Source organism: Homalodisca vitripennis, chromosome 7 (assembly GCF_021130785.1).
Source record: "Homalodisca vitripennis isolate AUS2020 chromosome 7, UT_GWSS_2.1, whole genome shotgun sequence".
Classification (NCBI taxonomy): Eukaryota; Metazoa; Arthropoda; class Insecta; order Hemiptera; family Cicadellidae; genus Homalodisca; species Homalodisca vitripennis.
The window spans coordinates 142,913,124-142,934,626 of record NC_060213.1 but is presented as its reverse complement, the minus strand read 5'-3'; the positions used below and the strand labels follow the sequence as shown (position 1 = coordinate 142,934,626).

Sequence of the window (21,503 nt, the reverse complement as noted above, 5' to 3'; positions counted from 1 at the left end):
GTTAGGGCCTTCAGCAATATCCTTATGGCATTCCAATGTTTGTTAGTACTAAAGTGATCTGTTAAAATATAGAAGTATTATTACGTGATTCATTAAGGTTCGTGTTAATTGTACATTCTAAATGTAGTGAGTATTTTATTGTATCCCTCTAAAAACTGTTTCAAAATATTGATACATATTGAACACATTGGGATATATTAGAATAACTTGTTTCTATAAACGATATATCTCGCTATATTTGAGAGGCCTAGTAGTATTATGAAATGTTAGCAATGTTACCTGGAAAATGTTACCACAATAGTGATAATACGAATCCTATGCAAAACATAGGGTTGTTTGGCCTATTCTAATCCATTTTGTTCAATTTTCAAAAAAACTATTTTGGATTGATGAGAATTATGTGGAATGTTCAATGTTATCTAATAGTAACATTTTCAGGGCTTGACTACATTACTGGTGTTCCATAATTTGTACACATGTCTCTAATTATTAAGAAAATTCAAATATCTTCCAATGAAGTTTAACCTTGTTTATTATTTGATGCGACAGCCGTCCAAAATGAAGATAAATCTTAACAATACTTCCATAACTGATTTCTCCAGCGGTCTAATGCTGTTTGAACAAGAACTGCCATATGATGTCAATACTGTATTATATGAATCTTCACCATACTTTGAATCTTTATTTAAATGTATTTTGAGTATGATTTTAATAAATTAGATGCTGGAAATTATTTTTAATCGTTAAATACTAACAATAATAATTAGTATTTCATTTTATATAAAAAATTGAAAGCATACTCAAGCTTTCAAAGCTCTGGGAATACCTATCTAGAAGTTCCCAGCCTCATAAAGCTACCATCGTCAAATTCCCAGAATCTGAATGTCCCCAGCCTCTAAAAACCCAACCTCCGTAAGCACTCAGCCTCTGAAAACTGCAACCATTTAAGTTCCTAGCCCATGTTAGCTTCAATCATCTAATTTCTCAGCTTCTCAATATCCCCAAACTGGAATTTATACCTCCAGATGCTTTCGGCCTGTTTGAGAAACAAGCTTCTGAGAGCTCCCGCACTCTAAGTTCCCAGCTTTTGAATCTTTCCAACCTCTTTAATACCAACCTCTGGAAGGGTTTAGCCTCTAAGAGCACCCATCCTCTAAGTACCCAGCTTGTGAATGTCTCCAGTCTCTGGAATCTGAACCTCTGCAAGCTTGCAGACTTTTTGAAACTCTAGCTTCTGATATCCCAACCTCTGAGTTCCCAGCTTGTGAATGTCTCCAGTCTTTGGAATCTGAACCTCTGCAAGCTTGCAGCCTGTTTGAAACTCTAGTTTCTGATATCCCAAACCTTTAAGTTCCCAGCTTGGGTATGTCCTTAGACTCTGGAAGTTCCTACCCTCTGAAGATAGTAGTTTCAGAATGTCCCCAGCCTCTATAATCTCAACATCCGGAAACTTTTCAGCCTCTTAATGCTCCTCCTCTCTAAGTTTCGGACCTCTAATGTCCCACGTGTAAGGAACCTCTACCTCCGAAACTTTCAACCTCTTAAAGCTCTAAATCTCTATGTTATAAGCTTCTGAAATATCCCTCACTCTTAAGTTATCAACTTGTGAATTATGTTTCCAGATTCTGGAGTCTCATCCTCCTGAATCCTTTAGCTTCTGATTGCCCACCCTTTGGGTTCCCAGCTTCTGAATGTCACCAGCATCTGGAATTTCAACATACGGAAGCAAAAACAACTATGGAAAAATATCAGTACCGGAGTAAATGACTGTGGCCATAACATACACATTTTGACAGATTTTCTTGATCGTGGAAACAAGGCAATCTCAACATTGGCGTCGGAATAATAACTCACTAGAACCAGAAGTACTCATACACGCTCCAAACCTACAAAACTAAACGTGCGAAGCCGTGGGTAATTGCTAGTATACTATAAATACAAATCTTTATCCGTCAAGGAATTTTTAACTATTTAGTGTTGATTTTACCGTGCGTTTTTAATTGGTTTAGCGCAAAGGGTGATTTCAAACAACTGCCAATTTAATAAAAAAATTTTAAATATCAAAAGTTAAAATTTCATTAAATTGATAGAAGTTTTTGCAGAGATTGATGCTATTTTAATCATTATTGAAATATTTATAAAACCCGCAACGACATTTCGACATTTATATAATATTAGAGAAACGTTGTCTGTGCTTTTAGCCGTATTGCTTCTGAACAATTTGTTGACGGTCATAAATACAATTACAAGTTAAATCAACTTTACATTGATTTTATGTAAAAAAAGGATTGTATGTAATTGTATATACTATAACAATTGAAATGTGGTATAAGATGACGAGGTTACACATAATAGGAACTTTTTAGTTTATCAATTTAAATAAACTTTGTTTTGAAAATTTTTATATTCAAAATTAATTTTACAAAATTGAAGTGGCTAGATGTGCCAAAGTTTCATTGTCATTACCTACATACCAGGAACTATATATCATGTAGAAAGTGTTATAAAGATAACAAAGAAATCATTATATTATCAAATTGCATAGGTGAATGGAACATACAAATCTTATTTTTATACACGCATTTATTCACAAAACACACAATTATTGAAAAGAAGCTGGAAAGAAGTAAATTTAAACTTTGTTTAGTATATTTTGTATAATAAATTCATTGTGTTACCCTGAAAAGGTAATTTTTTATAGCATCCACAAAAGTTGGTTTTTTAAAATGTATTAGGAAATGTAGACTCTCCTAGTCAGCATGTAACTATTACACAATGAGTTGATACTGTACATCTCCCAGAACTGTTATTCAACAACTTATATAGCTAATGTAATCCTGTAACATGGTTTTATTACACATACATTTTCTCTACATGTACTATCTTTATACGCACTAGTATTTGTTCATCTATTAACACTCTGCAGTCCATCTAAATTAAATAATCCATGACATATATCATATTAAAACATTGTTTGTTCTAGCTAATATCTATACGCTTTATAATAAGTAGTTTTATTGTTACGAACTCAGTTCATATCTATGCTACAACCCAATTAGGAACGTCATATGTATACACTATCACACATATTTTCGACTAATTATTTATAGAACGTCCTATTTCTTACAAAAAAACAGCGATGCACGTGACAAGAGTTAAAAACAAAATAGGAATACAGCCAAAGTCTGCTAAAACCCACAATTAATTTACATTTGATCATAAGCTGGACGAGAACAGTTGCCATGAGAAATATTTTCTGTAAGTTACAACTGATGATATGATTACCACATGAAACAAATGCAAAAGTTCATATAAAATAAGACTTAGATAGTTATGTTTCATGAGTGAAGAAACTATGTACCGGTTGAAACAGCTTTTAAGATTGAGCAACCTCAGGGAATTGACTATCGATTTTTCCAGGCAATGCGAGTACAAGAAACATGTAACGAAGGGTTATTCGATTAAATCTTTCTCTTTTCAAACCTCAAATTTCGTTATTGGTCCTTTTACTACTTTCTAGGGTATTTTTCACGATGCACGTTTGTTGCAGAGTTAGTGGACATGGTCCACAATCTTCACAAGCCCCAGAGGAAGCTCTACTCTGCGAGATCCATAACGTTCAGTCGGAGTCGCTCTCGGCTCTGGCGAGGTCGTAGATGACCGAGGGTGAAGTAATGGCCGCGCTTTTGGTGTAGGGAGCCGACGTCATGACCGGTTTGCGCCAGGCGAAGCCTCGGTTCTGACAGTAGATGTAGCAGATGAAGACCAGGAGCAGGCAGATGTTGAACGCTAGCCCTAGACAGGCCCTGTAGTACCACTTGGTGATGTCCATGGTCTCCACCAGAGTGCGCGGGTAGCAGTAGGATTCCTGAAACAGAATATACGTTTTCACTGTAAGCTCTTAATAAAAATTGTTGAGTATGGAAAGTCACTAATATTAAAATCCATCTTGCGATTGTGGATTCATTTACGTACGCTGTGTTACAGAACAGTCTGAGTTATTGAAGGAGGAGAAGGAGGAGGTCTTCTCATTGGAAAAACTATTTTCTATCAAATAAACCTCACAATTTTCCAATAATTTTAATTTTCTTACACGAGGCCTTTCAGCAATTGTGATTTTCCATTTATAGAAAATAATGTAAAATAGTCAGATATATGTTAAATATGCCAGAGAAGGGCACAAGAACAGCACGAAGGGCGATGAGATAAGGAAACTGGCTTACTGACTATCATATTATTTTGGTTTCCAAGATGTGAGTAATGAAGAAAAATTCTTCTAAATAGATTATTGACTTACGCAGTGTTCTCTCTAATACCGCATATGCCAAGACCAATAAGCGCCACCTGTCAATACCAACACGACAGATAATTAGCAAGGGGTTACTAATATGCTGTGGCCAATTTCCGCCTGGATTCATCTGCTCATAAACCCCTTAGACGAAGACTTAACTAAAGGTATCTACAGTATTTGTAATAGAGCTTATAAATTAAGTTGAGATGAAAACGTTTAACATGATGTTACTTCATGTTGAAAATGATGACTACGATTAATTAACTTTAATTTGTGGTTTCCTATTAATGTTAAGAACTGCACCAACTTATTTAAGCACTGTTCAAAAAAATATGATTTAGGAGCTAAAAGATTATTGTTGAATAAAGAAATAGGAACTTATGAAAAGGGTTAAAATATGAACTAAATACTTTTCCCAGATTATATTTTTCATACTTGAATCCGACCGTGTGGTACATAATAATAGCAATATCATTGCAATATAACTTAATGATAATAAAAATCACTGCTTTAAGGGTTTGTACAAAATAGCCGATGGTGATTTTGTTCTTATTTACGTGCCTGAAGGTTTTTGTTTAAGTTTTCAAACTAATCATGTTATCCTAAAAATGGCATTTTTAACCCTTTTGATACCTTTCATTTTTGACCTCCAAAAACGTAGCTCGGCTGACAATCAATTACTTTCTGACGGAAAAACGTTCTATCGATTTCAAGAAAATAAAGTTGCCTACTTATTCAATGCAAATTAGCACCCGGCTACTGGATTATTACGATTTAAATCATGTAGTGTAATGTTTCACCTCTGATTACTTAGTTACGCTCATAATAATTGTTCGCAATCTTAAAACTTTATGAGATAACAAAAACGATGTTCAAACATTTCTTTGAAATGCTTCACAGATAATGGACAACATTTCTTTGTTTTTGCTTTGATTTGACTAAAAGCCAAGATGCAAACTTCTGACAAAATGTAATCTTTACCACGATTTGATTGTCTTACTAACCTTTCCAAGACAAACATTTGTACGGACCTTCACTAACTCTATATTTACTTATTAAAATGCATAACTATCGTGTTGAAAAACCTACGTTCCCCTTTAATACTTTACACGCGTTCAAAAACCGTTTCGTTTTGGGTCTGAGATTTATAGCCAATAAAAACATGACTTAAAAATAAGTTATGAAAAAATGTCCAGTGTTTTAATTAAATGAACCACACATAACGTACCTATGTTGGGAAGTGTTGGTTCAAACGTTAATTTTTAGGTTCTTCGTTGTCGAGTTTTTTATGTTATTAGGTGTACATGACTCCAGATTTCAGGAGTCAAGTGTGAAACAGCATCGGATTTCAGACACTGCACTAAGACGGTGGAGCTAAACTCAACATTAACATAAAATTTACCAATACAGGACCAGTAAGGACGTAAACAATCAACTAGATATCTTGTTATACAGAGTCATTCAAAAGTGCTACTGGGCCACCCCTGCTATTTATAGTCGGTTATATAGAAATTTGGATTTATTTAGAGCTTAATGACACCTACTTCTTTTGAGTATCAAACACTTGCGTGAAGTTGTTTTTAAATACATTAACCACTCATTTTCACGATGGCGGCATCAAACAATGAAAAAGGGGGTTATCCTTCGTCATCTGGTAATTTTTCAGCGAATTTGAATGAAAATCGGTATCTGGAGGGGGTTTTCAGATCGAGAAGAACGAATTTTGACATCGGATTTAAAGAAAATCTATAATTTTATAAAATTGTTTCACTAACCTACAAAGATCCCCTCCTACATTTTTATTGCCATTAGTCAAACCTTCTAGAAATGGCAGGGGTGGCCACTTACTTTTGGATGACCCTGTATTCTTCAATTCCACAATAATTTTGTTAGCAAATCTTTTCCACATAATATTTATAAGTTAGTACATTATTTTTCTTTTCTGGAGGGCTAAAATAACAGTTTTAATAGCATTACAGAGAAGGTCTAGTTAAATAGGAAGATTTTAAACCGATAGCCAAACTTAATTGTATGAACATAAAGCCTAGTTTCTGTGAAATCAACACAGAACATTTTTCTAAGAAGGAAATCGATTGTCAACGCACTATTTTCAGCACGAGTTTAAATTGGAGGGTACCATAAAGGTTAGAAACACCAAAAGATGTGTTTAGCTCGATATACAAACGATACACAGACACATAAATTGCAATTAAATTAGTGTCAGTTTTACCAGTGTCAATTACCAGAGGAAGACAGATTATTTCACTGAAAATGGCTACTTTCAGTCTCTTTGGTGTGTTGTATAGCAGTGATATTACTATTACTAATGTATTCGACGTTAAGTACATTAAATTAATAAAAAACATATTGTCAGATATTATTAAAGATTGCTCCACATTTTTGGTTTTGCTATATTCTCACAACTCATTTCAGTAAACACACTTTTGAAAACTCAAATATAAACAAAGATCCTGTTATACTGTATATCGGTTATTAGGACTCATAAAAATGAAATTTTTAAAGGCCTGCAAAATTACATGTTGTAAGTAACAAACTAGTTTAAATAATTGAATACAAGGGTAATTTTAAAATACGAATAAAGCCAAAATTTGTGTGAAAGATTATTTGATATATTATTTCCAAAACTAGATATGAATATCCATAATGAACAAACATTATTCCCATCAATGAAAAACACGAATATTTTTGCAGTGTTCAAATTTTAATTTTAAGGATATTTTGAGACATACCTGGTCGAAGACAACGAGAAGAGCGTCCCCATAGCAGACCAAACATTGGTAATCGTTAGGGCCAGAGCAGGAGAGGCAACTGTAGTGACAGCGAGCGCAGACGTTGGTAAGGGCAGGGTAGTAGCCTTCGGTACAGTTGTGGGCACAACGACCCTCTACCAACAGTAGGCCGGAGGAACATTCTGCACACAAGTAGAATAAAGTTAAGTGTTGTCAGCTGACAAGTGGAAAAAACTGTAAACACTAAAAATAGTGTATATTTTATGAGTGTTACAATTATTGCAACGGATAACAAACATAAAATCTAATGTTTATTGACTTGTAGATGTCTTAGTACTACTAACATCGTTTATATAAATACCTATGGATTTTAGAGTATTTAAATGTAATAAATTGCATTATTTTGTAATAATTGCAGTTTTGGCTTCCATTTTATTGTCCAAAAAGTGGATACACCCTGTTTTAAATTGTAAATGAATTGTTTTGAGACATAACTTAGGACTATTTTTAAATGGCCTTTTATGTTATTTTTTTATTCGATATTATAAATTGATAAATAAACAAGTAAACAAACAAAATTCTGCACTTACTGTAGCGAATTAAAAATGGAAGTTATGAAATGTTTCAAGATGTTATTTTATTTCTTGGTGTCTTGAAAATTTAAAATACGATAACAGGCTAAATTAATGTTTACCATACAAGTAGCCTTACATAAAATTATATCAACATCACTCTTACAGTTCAAAATATACTGTTTCTGCAAAACTAATTGGCTAATTGCACTCAAATATGTCTAAATAATGTTAGTACAGATCATAAAACTCACTCCATTGTACCTGAGAAACATGGAAAGCAGTTACTGATACAAAATAACTATTTTGCAAAAATATTAACTAACAAACAAATTACTTGCCTATGAGTTATTTTAGTAATACACTTTTCGTGTATTTAAAAAATTATATCAACAATGTTAATAGTACTTATAGCAGTTATTACTTTGTTAAAATTATTTAACAGTACACGTGGTTCACACATTAAAAATGTCCCAAAACAGTATTTTATGCCTCGTATAACGTGTTATTACATCATTTTTAATACAGCGATGGAATAAAATTCTGAAACATGTTTGGTACAATCATAATGGTCGACTATGGTTGGACCGATTTTAAACATTTATTAATATTTGGTTTCTTTTTTTCATTGTTTTGAAAAGAGAATGGTCAAATAATTACAGGCAGTAAGTGTGTAGTGCGTTAGATATAACATTATCCATACAAACAAGAACGTAAGACTGTAATTGTTTAATAAAGGAACTACAAAATGTTAAAACTACAAATACAATAAGTTATTGCAGTATGATGATAGTTAAGAAAATCCCAAACCAACATAGAGAAAGGTAGTAATACTTAGATGCAGTTTTTTTTTCAAAGAAATGGATAACCATTTAAATATGGTAATTTCAAAATTTTCTAATACATTTAATTTTCTTTTCATTAAAAGATGGTACTCTAAAATTCTCTTTTATTGCTCAAAATAATTTTATCGCAAACATGTATAATGCCTAAACCTGTATATGTATGTGTCATGAAAGCAATGCAAATTTAAAACTACTTGTGGTAAAGTAGTTCCATTTCTATAAATAGGCAGTTAATAACTGGAAAATAAGGCTTTATCGCGGATTTGTATTTATAATATTAAACAATATTATTTTTGTACCTTTATATTTAATTTTAAAACGGCAATGAGCCTTATACGGTAAACTCTGAACTTAAGCCTTAAACTTTACGGTATCTCTAAAATACGGTAAACGAAAGAGGTGCACAAAGGTATAAAACGAAAGAGAAATGAACATAAGACAGACAGACATAAGAGGAAGATGTGTTAGGTTTAAAGAGTTAAGCTAAGGCACTCACCCCAGCACGAGAAGCGCCCTATTAGGTCAGCTGCGCCACCACCTCCCTCCCTGCCACACTCAATAACATGTTATTTAGAGGAAACAACATCACTGCACTCACTAAGGGTGATATATCACACTACTGGCATGCTTGTAAGTATTAGGCTGGATAAAGTTATGTCAGTTATTTGGAGCATTGAATTTTTAGTACAGTTAATATGAGAAATACGTTAGGTATTAAATTTGTTTCGTACCTAGAGGAACTGATAGGAGTTAATTCCTAAATACGAGGATAGTGTCTCACCTTACTTCTGAATGCTTTTTGAACCAGCTTTTCGATTTTAGTTTATTACATATTAAAGTTTTACAAAAGATGTGTTTATTTCATAAAATACGAAACCCACACATTATGCAGCACAAATTAGTAAAGTGCAATTTAAAAATTTGAGGTAAATTCCAGTTGTTCCTTGAACTCCATTTAAGGTAGATAATATGCTTGTTGACTTAAGAAATTGTACATTTTTCATCTTTGGTAATCGTTTCGAACAAACTCTTAGAATAAAAGATATTTAAAGTACTGATTTTTTGTAAAATTTAAAAGAGATTGAACAAAAATGTTATGTGTAATCTAGCTCAAACAAATATAAGTACAAGTTTTTATGTAGATGTGTAAAGGGTGTCCTGAGTGTACATTTGTTTAGAAAATCATGTGTAATAAAATTTGGTTGGTTAAAACAGGTTTGGTAATATACCAAAGGTTTTTGGAACTTTAAAATTTCTGAAAACTGTCTTCGGGTTTTGTTCTAACCATATAAAATAACACCATAAAATACACAAACACATACATAAGCTATTGTAAAATCACTTAAAACGTGTTCATAAAAACGCACGTGTTCTGTGTAAATTTCGCACGCCAATAATGTGAGTGTAACAGAAATTTTACTTGGAGAAACTAACTTTACATGGTGAAACCAAACTGCAGGTTACAAATATAATTTGTGTAGTGTATAACCAAGTGATTGTTAAACAAGGATATACGAGTACAAACAAAACATAATCCATAAACATTGGAAATAAAACTTATAACAGCATGTTATTACATTACATACGTCTTTCATGATTAATGTTATTGTTATATTTACAAGAGAGTGAAAGGCAACAACATCAATAACAACCACACGTGATCACTCACCAATTTGTGCATCAAGAAAGCTAAAGTGGATACTAAAACAGATATCTATTAACATTCAACATATTTTCAACGCTCTTTGGTTATTTCCATACAATTTCGGGTCAATAGTTAATTCTGAATACTATATTATTGCACATTTAAAATTAAACAATAGAGTTGATTTCTCTCATTTTAAACTAGTTTTTAATCAGTTCAGAAATGTAATTCAGTAGTAAAACATTTTCTGCTATTTTTTGTAAGATGAAGACTACGAGAGATATATAAACCTTGAAATAGTATTATATTATACTTACCTTACTTTAAAGGTTAAAACACTGAAGAACATAGATACATTTTTCTTTTTAGAACAATTATAAATATACAGTTAGATTAACTTAAACAGTAGATGAACTATATAAATGCATTTATCCTGGCGAAATACCATAGAATGCAGATGAATTTGCAATACATTAGTGCTCTGCTACATAATGTGCACATTCTGTTTAGAAGGTCCCTTCTTTCAATTTATTAGACATTTTGCCTGTGATTTGTCATCTAAAGTCGCATATAATAGTTTAAATTCATGATACAATGTTACTTATTATAAAACACAATTTATATGTTATGTTTGTTCTTTTGTAAGTATAACAAAGGTACAGCTAACCTGAACGTAAATGTGATTCTCTATATTCATCCACTATATATTGCATTCATCCAAACCAAAACAGTATATAATATAAATGACTATTATTTATATACGAGATATATAGAACATCTTAAACATGATGCGTATCGTAATCTATTTAACCCTAAACAACTTTGAAATCATAAAATCGTTTTGAATTAAAAACTTTGTTCCAGGCATATACGTGGCACATTCACATTCTACGTTCAGGAATTGTAACTATTCTTTTATTACATTATATTTTTATACTGTAATGAACTAAGTAATTGTCGTTACAAAATATTCGATTGATATACGAGTAATACACACATGAAAATAACAATTAATACACACACAACTTCGTGAAATGGCTGGTCTAGGCTAATCCGGTCACAGTGGATGGGTGTCCATTGGATCGTATGCATTTTGACTGTGTATAATTGGCCGGTCCGTTCGTAGTGGGCGCCGTGCTTAACAATGTCCATAGTGAATTTAATAAAGGAATGTAAATAATGAGATCAACTTTTTAATTTCTATTTATTTAATCAATTTTGAACTTTTATAAACTCAACGTACAAGAATTTTGATGAGGAGTAACATACGATGTTTTCCTAAGTATATATATATATATATATATATATATATATATATATATATATATATATATATTTAACACAATATACTGTTCAGTACTAAGAATTACAATCTGAAACGAAACAAAAATTGATATTTATATTTTTAATTGTATTTAGTAGAATCTGAATCTCGCACTGAGTGACAAATTTATAATTCCAGAAGAACGTTCACTTGGTATCGCTTAATGACAATAAAGAACCAAAAGAAAGAAAATGGGACAAAATTAAATAAATTATAATTATGCCGAATAAGACACTATTTTCAGAGGTTTCAACTACAGATGAATGTAAGGAACTACAGATGAATGTAAGGAACTACAGATGAATGTAAGGAACTACAGATGGATGTAAGGGACTACAGATGAATGTAAGGAACTACAGATGAATGTAAGGGACTACAGATGGATGTAAGGGACTACAGATGGATGTAAGGGACTACAGATGAATGTAAGGAACTACAGATGAATGTAAGGAACTACAGATGAATGTAAGGAACTACAGATGAATGTATAGAAGTACGGTCGGGTATAATCAACTAATTTTTGTTGGGAGTTGTGTGTCTGACAGATCACATGTTACTTAACATAATAGTTTTTGTTAAGTTTGAGAGGGTTTTCAAGCTTAGACATGCATATAGTTCTAATTTCGCCATTTATTGTCACGTACATGCTTAATTTCTACTATTAAATTCAGTCAAGACGAATAGACTTCAATATTCAAACTTATTTAAATTTCAATAAGAGACTGAAATATTAATTGAAAAATTTGTATAGCTACATACTTTAACTGTTTAATGTACACTAATACCACTTTTAATTTTCACATAGGTTTAATGAGGAAAATTGAAAAGCAGAATCAGCACACTTGTCTTGTTTAACTTATAATCATATAATACTTTGAGAAGTAGTATATATAATTATCCTAATAATATTATAAATGGGAAAGTGCCTTTGTTTATTTGTTTTGCATTTACGCATAAAGTATTCAACCGACTGTGCTGAAATCAACATGAACATTCTCAGGGTCTCTGAGATGAATATAGGTATATTCTTACTTCAAAATTCCCTCCAAGCTACAACCCACAGCTCTCTAAAGCAGCATAAAATACCATCTTGGTCTCTAAAGCTATGCAATTTCAATTTAAGGGCCTTTTGGTTTTGGCCGAAATAGGCCGAAATGTTTACATAATATATTCTATCTATCAGTATAATGTGGAGAATTATAATATAACACTAGAAATATATTTTATAACGCCTTTAGACAGGACTAGGTTTCGTATATCTATACACTCACACAACCATATAAATAAACATGTTGTTGATCGAGTAGATAAGGCAACCTCATTGAAGCACTTTAAATACATTATAATAGAAGTAAATTTAAACGTCCAGAGAAGTAGACACTTTTTGACCAAAGAAGGCTTCTAATCCTCAGTAGGTCGATATATTTCCTTTGACAGCACAACGAGGCAAACGCAACAATGGCGCTGGAAATATATTGGACCGGAAGTAGATCACAACGCTTAAAAATAAGCGGCCTTTTAACCAAAGAAGTTGTTTTAGACGTATGAATCTATTGTCTTGATGAGGGCAACCAGGCAAACTCAGTTGTGGCATCGGAAGTATAATTAATTCATCTGAAATGCTCTTATACACGCCAAACGTGATATAAGGGTTAGTTCCCCAACCTGTGATCGTCTAACCATGAACACTGAAATAATTTTAATCTGATCATTTGCCTACTTACGTTTATAAAATATCATAAAGGACCATCATAAGTGCTTTGCCAAAGTAGGTTACGCACTCTGAATTAAAAAACCGCGTGCGGAGCCGCGGGTAACTGCTAGTACGATAATATAATTCAGATTTGGTATATATGGATACAATAGTGAATACAGAGAATTTGAGAGATGAAAAACTATTTCTTCACAGCTTATACGTTTTTGTTGGTTTTATCACTTAGTACAAGCAACTAAGGATACCCCTCATAGCATTAAGTCTTAAAATAACTTTTGCGCTGCTTCCGAAGTGACATGATACTCAGAATGGGTTAGTGTAGAGGCCGCTTTCTAACCAAGATCCCAGGAGGAGCGGTAACAGGCATTATGGGAGAAGAGAAGGGTCAGGAAAGCGGTCAGGGAAGACCGAAGAGACAATACTCTCTCATGCTTAGGCTTGAAAACATTATAAACATTAAGAAAGTCCCACCCACTCCAACAGTCATCCTCCGCAATAAAACAGACCTATCGAGCGGCCATTTTACCTCAATATTTCGACATTTGCTCTTAACAATGAGCTGCTCCTGGTTACACAGATTCAAGTTACACATGCGTTTTTGCTGTACCTCACATAAATTACTACTGACAGGTACATACCAGCTGAGGGCAGCTTATTGATTACACAGCTTACTTAAAAAACCTTCATCGGAATGACTCATTTTCTGTACTAAATTACTTTTAAAAAACACGATATTCTCAATAGCAGGTTTCAAATCAATACATTTGTGTACACTGTGAATCTTTCCAGATCAACAAGAGATTGAGTTTAAGGTGATGCAAGAATAAAAACCATCATTATGCTTGTATAGTTATGTATTGTATATGTAACACAGAATGGTAATGTTGCCCGTGGAACAGCTATAAACAAACTATGTACATAAGATTAACTGAAACCAGGAACATGAATTAAGTGAATTGAAAATCACCTGCATGTTAATACAATGTGATATCCAGTACTCTTAGTTAATTTAAGCATTTAAAAAAGTGCTGGGGATTATGCAAATTTTGGATTTATTCTAAAAGTAACAAAGTAAGTACTTTTAGTTACAATATATAACGATTCGTTAGTCAAACGAAATTTCAGGTTACTAGATTAACTGGAGATAACTAATCGTATACAACTTTGAACTAATTCCAAAATATAACTAGTTGTTAGATAACCATAGGAACAGTTTACCTAAAAAGTAGATCAATTCATCACGTTAGCACAATGCAAACTTATCGCTTAGATTTCACAGTGTCACTGATCAAAAAAACATTTTCATACTGGACATATGTGAACTTAAATTAAGCATACAAATCTATGTTAACCAATATGCAAAAGTTGTCTTATTCACCAAATAAATCAATCTTTTTTTATTTTCATGACACAATTATACAAACCAAAAAGGGGTATGATTTTAGGATGAACAATCAGCATCAAAACGTTAATAACAAAAATGGATTTAAATGTATTGTCGTTTAATAAACCCAAACATCCATTTTATTTTATTACTGTAATGGATTGTTGTAATCTTCCTTTCATTTAAAACCCCCGTTTAAGTATTCCCATATGTACGATAATAAAATACGATAATTGTAATACTATCACAAAACTGTTTCTAACTTAAAATCTATCAAAACACAGCAATCAATATTTATTTCACTAACATAACATGTTCATCTAAAACAAAATGAACATAAATTCACGTCAAGAAATACAAAATAAATTAGTCCATCATTTTTAAACATGCTTGCAAAAATCTATCAGAAAAAGTACACAGTTTTTGCATTATTGACATTGCTCTAAATTTAACATGAACGCTAAGTTTATAAAAGTCGCAAACCATTGTATAAAATCTGGCTCAATGTTATATACAGCTTTACACCCTTCAGTCCATACAAGAAGATTCCAGTGGCGTTTTTATGAATGATATATTTATGGCTAATGTGTTTTAATAGTAAATCCTTATAAGTATGCAGTCTTTTGAAAGATACAATACAATTTATCATGTGTTCGGCAGAGATAATATATACAATTATGTATGAAACTGGTTTTTGTTACAATTGCATTAACTTGTGAAACGTTTTAAAGGTTTATCATATCAAAATAAAAATCAAATTTTTTGGCTCAATGATGTTGATATATTTAAATTATATTTAATACAGGACAGTGACAAAACACTAAAACAACAGGAGGGCCACTGGAGTTTCTAAGGAAGAGGGCGTATTGAGCAGCATTGGAACGCTTGATAGTACAGTATAATACACGTTATATTATATACAGTTACAACTATTGGGTTGGTAATACTGTAGTTCACCTTCAGTGCCAGCGTTAAGGATAATTGCACTTGAAGAATTTCCTTTTGGTATATAACCTTACAACACTGACCTACACAAACCGGCTTGTCATGTTTGGTACAACGTTATAAGTGGTAACCTACCGTATAATATATAGTATAGGCCGCCGAATACTCCACTGAGGTTGTGTATACAGTAGTACAATTTTTATCCATGTCATATGTATTTGTATGAGTATTTAATTTTTAATTAATTAACGAAAAAATTCAAATTTAAAAGTTAATTTTATAACACAACATAGATATGCATATAAAATTGATAAAGATTAGTAAACAGTATAAAACACCATATAAAATAATATGGTGAATGGAATGTTATCACTTTCTTTATAAAACTATCTCGGCCAATAGAGTATAAAATCATATTTTTTGTGGGCATTATGGCACCAAAACATGACAAGCTAGATCATCACACGCTTTACAATTACACATCCAGGAAAATAAATGTACATTTACACCCCAAAACATGTCTCCGTTATATATACACACACAATAAATCTATAAAATAAAATTTGTTCACTACCTAAAATCTAATAAATTCACACAATAGTTGATACGTTAATAATAAATAAAATCTCTAACCTAACCAGCTTGCTATGATCACACGATAAGTCAAAATATGTTGACGTTTTGGTTTTCCGTTCATAGTTAGTTATTGTTTGGTAAATTGTAAGTTGATAATAATACATAAACTAACTAATAATATAATTACAATTACTAATTGATTACATAAATAAAGTTTTATTCCATTATTAAAACTGTGTTACAGGTAAAACCAACAGAAAAATATTATAACGTAGTATAATTAAATGTTTCTATTACAACATGAATAAAACAATAATTGTTAGGAAAGGCAATATAACTGTAGAATTTAGCACTATCATCAAATATGAAAAGATAAGTACTTATCAAAAATAAAAATATTTCTTTAGTAAATAATAACATTATTATGATTTGCATGCTTTAGAGTGAAATTTCCTTCGGTAATGGCAAGATTACATATGTAAACATTGGTATAGTGCTCATGTTAGTAAAATAATTCTAATCTTTGGAGAAGAATACCGTTACTTTATCAATGACTCACTTCTTTAATTTGGTAATGGAACCTAACTTAACTTAGCTTAGTAAGGAATGTATGAAGACATAAATAGGCAAGAAAAGAACAGGTTCTCCGTCTTTGCCGACCGGAACATTTTTGTATTTATAAAGCAATTGAAAAAGTTGAATCGAATGATTAATTCATGTCCAAGACGGGGAACCGGCTTTTCCCACCTACTCGAGGCGGTCGTGGACGTCGAAGATGTCGCCATCACAAACCGTGTGCGTTGGTTGAAAGACATCTTGAGCTACACTCGTTAAATACTATGACGTCACTACATTATTTCGTGTAGAGTTTTGGTCCGAACCGATCGCTAAATTACGGTAGAGTGTACACAGCAAGATTACTAGTAAGCACCAACCTAGGCAGGTCTCCGAGGCCCTCTGGCAACCGGAAATGTCCAGCATGTGGTCCCGGAAGTCGGAAGTCTTGGTCCGGTCGACGGACTTGACGTCTGTCCAGCGGTCACTGGACTTCTGCGTGGTCACCCTCACCGGAGCCGGCGTCAGGGAGGAGGTTTGTGGTGGCAAATCCGTGCCATAGAAGATCATCTGCCAGTCGATCAGTTGACCTGCACATCGCAAAACTCGTTGTAGACATCGCAAATCCTCATTGTGTTTTTATGAATTAACAGTCCGATTCAATGCGAACAGTTATGAATAGTTCATTCCTAAACGGGACCAACTACTGTGTGGCTTTTTAATGAAAATATAATATTAAGTATTAATGTCTTTAATTAATTAATTACTAGATTAAACCAAATTACAAGAATTCACTATATAATTAAAATGTGGAATAGATGTATAAAAAATAATTATGGAGACTATTAAACATTATTATTTTATTTTAAAGTCATTACATGGAATTAAATATGTATTGGTCTTTTAAATCACAGTAATTAATATATTAATAATCCGTACTAGACCATGTATAACAACATCATTATTAATTGATAAAGGTAGGCTACTCAAAACATGCATAGTTTAACTTTAGAGCAGAGATAAAACAAAACGGCATAATCTACTGTGCTCTAGCACTGTGAATATGTAAGTAGGCTACATACAATAGTAGACCTTAAATTTGTACGATTAAACAATTTCTACATGCAACTTCACATACCCAAACTTACCTTTCAATGCACTTATTACTGTAATAAACAGAAAAATACAAGCTGATATCATAAATTATGGCCAAAATAAAAAGCCTCTCTCATTTATCTACGATTTGTAACGTTTGTGGCAGGCTCTTAAACTGTCTCTACAGCATTGCTCAAAAATAGTGTAGGCCTACTTGACAACAGTTGCTTTATACAAACTAGCTGTGTGACGTTTTCTATCATTATTATGCTTCACTAACCCGTAATAATGACAGTGGTAAAGACAAAAAAGTCATTTATTTATTTATAAACACACAAACAAATAAATAAAATGCATTAATAAATAAATATAATGTTAATGTAGTTGTAGCATTCACTATAGTATAACTCGTTCTTAGTGATGTGATCAAATGTTACGTTAAACATTGTAACATGACTCATTTAATTATGCTCTTTTCTAACTTTCGTGTTGTAATTCAAATCCAGATCGAAAAATAAAAAAAAATGATATCTTTAATACTTTTTTAGAGAAACACATTTTTGATATACATTATAAAAGTAATATTTTAAATTACAATAATATTACTTCTTTATATTGTGAAATAAATTTTAGATATAATATGTTAGAGAACGTTACGTGAACAAAAATAAACAATTCTTTAAAGTACTTAACAAATGTGTCGTAACCCATAAATATAGCAATCTCTTTAAACAGATGTAAAACGAAGAAAACGACCTCTTTTATCTGAACCTCGTTCATCCGAAACGGTAGAAGATTGTTGTTGAATTGTCATGTTAATGAGGGAGTTAAAATGCTGCAGTAGGCACAAAAGGGGGTAGATAATTCTACATCTGTAAGATAACTTATTGCCTTCAGACCGAAAATAGATATAAATTGAACCGGCAGCTTGTTTTAAAACGATAACGGAGAATACCTAAAATGATTATTTTAATGAAAAACCGAAAGATGTCATGACTGATTCTGATTCCAAAGGCGCAGCTAAATTGACTTTATTTTTGACGTTAGTCCGACACATCATCAGTGTAAATGCAGTCTTGAACAACTGCATGGTCGTACTCTCTGGTAGTAATGTACAAAAGAGACTAATTGAGATTTTGTGAGAAAATAACATTTAATTTTTAAATTTTATTTCCTTTCTCTCAGAAAGGCTCTAATTGGCTCTTTTCACTGTTATGTTTGTAACATAAAATCTTACTACCTTGTTACTATTCTATTCGTGGATTTTCAAAATTTCTTTGTCCGAATCACTTCCGGTACCGAGTAATCCGAATAAATGAAGGTGTACTGTGCCATTTTAAATATATTTTATATAGTTATCTAAACAAAAATTACAATAATTATTGATGACGTAAAATCTTAGCGAGGTTCAAGGTCGAGGTATTTCCACTGTCGGCAAGACGACGAGGATATTTATCTTAAGTATTTAATACCGGTACTATGGGGTAAGGTAACTTCTAACACATAAAATCTTTCAAATTAAAACTTAAATTTTGCTACTTGTCTTGTTTTACTTAGTTAAAAAAAATATTTTACTCTTGTCATGGGCAGTGGCATTTATTTCAGCGTTTTTTTTTTAAATTTCGTAAAAGAAATTTAATTACGGTTATGTACAAATATGGGTTCGCTCACTTATTTTGTTCAGCGAAAACTAAATTACTAAATTGTATATGTCTTTCTGTAAGTATACAACATGCCAACAAACAACACAATACCAATAAGAAACTGAGTGCAAAGAGTTACAATGTTAAGCATAATACGAAACACATGCAAGCATAAACTACTAATGGAAGAACAAAACATACAGCAATGAAAGGGATGCTAATGATGTAAGAAATGCTAAATTGGCGTAGAACAGCCAAAGAAACAACTAACGAGGGTACATGTGCTGCAGGCAAGAAAGAAGGCTTCCTTGCCTGACGGCTTCCTCGATTCCGTAGGGTCATCTTGAGAAATTCCCTTCTTAGAGGGTCTTGGAGGTCCTTCGTATAGCCGGGAGTAGGGGAAAAGCTGTTGTACTTTGGGGTACTTCTGGAATATAGCAGGGTACAGGGGCGGAGACAAGTTGGAGGGCTGGAGGGGAGGGGCGAGAAGGATAAGACTGACAGGAGGGGTCCCGGTGACATCCACCGGTGTCTTGGTAGGCGGAAGAGTGGTAGGACGCCGGGCGGAGATGACGGAAGGCCTGGGGGTTTTCCGAGAGGAGGGTGAGGAAGTGGCTGCAACCTTTTTGTTGTACATAGAGGAGGATTTCGACTCTTTAGTGGAACCCCGCCAAGGCTTCGTCGTGGTATTGGACTTGTTCTTTCTATTGTTTTTGTTCTTTCTGGGCGGCGGGGGGAGGTTGACGGGGTAGGGGGGTGCGAGGGGTGGCAGGTGACCTGGGGGCGCTTCGGTACCATAAAACAGCAAAGCCCACTCATGTAGAGTGGCGCGTCCTAAACAAAAGGAGGTGAGGTTAGTACAAAGCAGGGTTAGTACGTTGTATATTACTAATGTACAAGAGGTTATGGGGCATTGTATGAATGATAATATATACAAGGTTGACTTTGTACAGTTACACACTCGTAATAATGCGTTTAATTTGTCCATAAGTCTTAGGAAATGTATTTTTATACGATTTAATGAATGACTAACTAGATTTCAATGTACTATTCTTGGTTTCAAACACAGACAAATTAAAGTAGCTAAAAATTGTCAATATCGAATGGAAAAGTTCTAAATTTAAATTTTGCCAACAATCTTCCAGTTTAGTTTTTCTTGGCATTTAAAGTGATAATATAAACAGTTAACAAATTGCATTGAATAGTATTATTACAATAAGGATACAGAATTTGAGCTGTAAACAGTTACCATCTGGCTTTAAAAATAAGTGTAAGCAGTGAATAGGAGAGAAACAAATCTGAAATTGATCCGTTGAAAATTTGAACCATTGCTTCTACTAAGAAGATATTTTCAAAAAATATATGTTGCACAGTACTGTGTATTCTAATTCAGCAATGTATGATCTTTTAGTTATTCATTATAGAATTTCCAGTTAGCTCTTTTTTCTTCATTTCCTCCTGTAATACTCGCTGTAACACAGTATTATTATTGTTACTTTCTGACATAACACCAATACCATTTGCCATTTGTCTATAAATGTTAAATCTCCGAACACCAAACCAGCACCGTACCATATAAGACCAACCACACCACATACACGTTGAGGATGTTAGCTTGTTACGATTAACACCCCTACCGACACCAGTGGGGAGTGACACTAACCCAAGTATCGTCCCTCGTTGTGGATATCGAGCTGCCACACGCCGAAGGGCTGCTCCCCCCACGTGTGCACGGACATGAAGGGCCAAGAGTCGAATCCTGCTCGGGAGATGTCGTGGGGCCGGCGAGCCAGGAGTGTGGACCGCGTTCCTGAGGGCGATGTCAACATTATCTGTAAGTCCCCGCGCCGCTGTGACATCAGCGTTACTTTGGCCTGAAACAGCGATGATTCTCTTAACCACTTACCTAGGCACCTTGAAGAGTAAAAACTATATTAAATTGATTCCAGGGACCTACACGCAGCGATGGCTCATAAAAGATGTACCTGAATTCCAAACCCTTAAATGCTTTAAACAAACATGTACTTGTTTCTTGTCACGTTAAATTTAAACTTCATCTAGCCTGTGTCTGTTATCTCTTAAGTTTAAGAAAATATTAGGTACCTTATAAATCTCTAAAAAATGTAACTATTCGCAAAACTATCAGTCTAAATGATAATATGGT

At 33.1% G+C, this 21,503-nt stretch overlaps 1 protein-coding gene across 5 annotated transcripts in view; it reads right to left on the bottom strand.

The window, feature by feature from the left end:
• Positions 1–2,565: 2,565 nt before the first annotated feature.
• The window catches only part of LOC124366445 (furin-like protease 1), a 512,427-nt gene continuing 493,489 nt past the window's right edge, over positions 2,566–21,503 (bottom strand). For 4 of the 5 annotated variants that reach the window (XM_046823006.1, XM_046823007.1, XM_046823008.1 and 1 more), the window contains 4 exons: positions 21,003–21,213; positions 16,982–17,191; positions 7,042–7,223; positions 2,566–3,868 (listed from right to left, as the gene is read on the bottom strand). In XM_046823006.1, the coding sequence (XP_046678962.1) occupies positions 3,620–3,868; positions 7,042–7,223; positions 16,982–17,191; positions 21,003–21,213 (852 nt within the window). In that variant the 3' untranslated portion in view covers positions 2,566–3,619. Of the gene's footprint in view, positions 3,869–7,041; positions 7,224–16,981; positions 17,192–19,651; positions 20,174–21,002; positions 21,214–21,503 lie in introns of all 5 variants that reach the window. The other variant, XM_046823010.1, reaches the window with a different exon arrangement.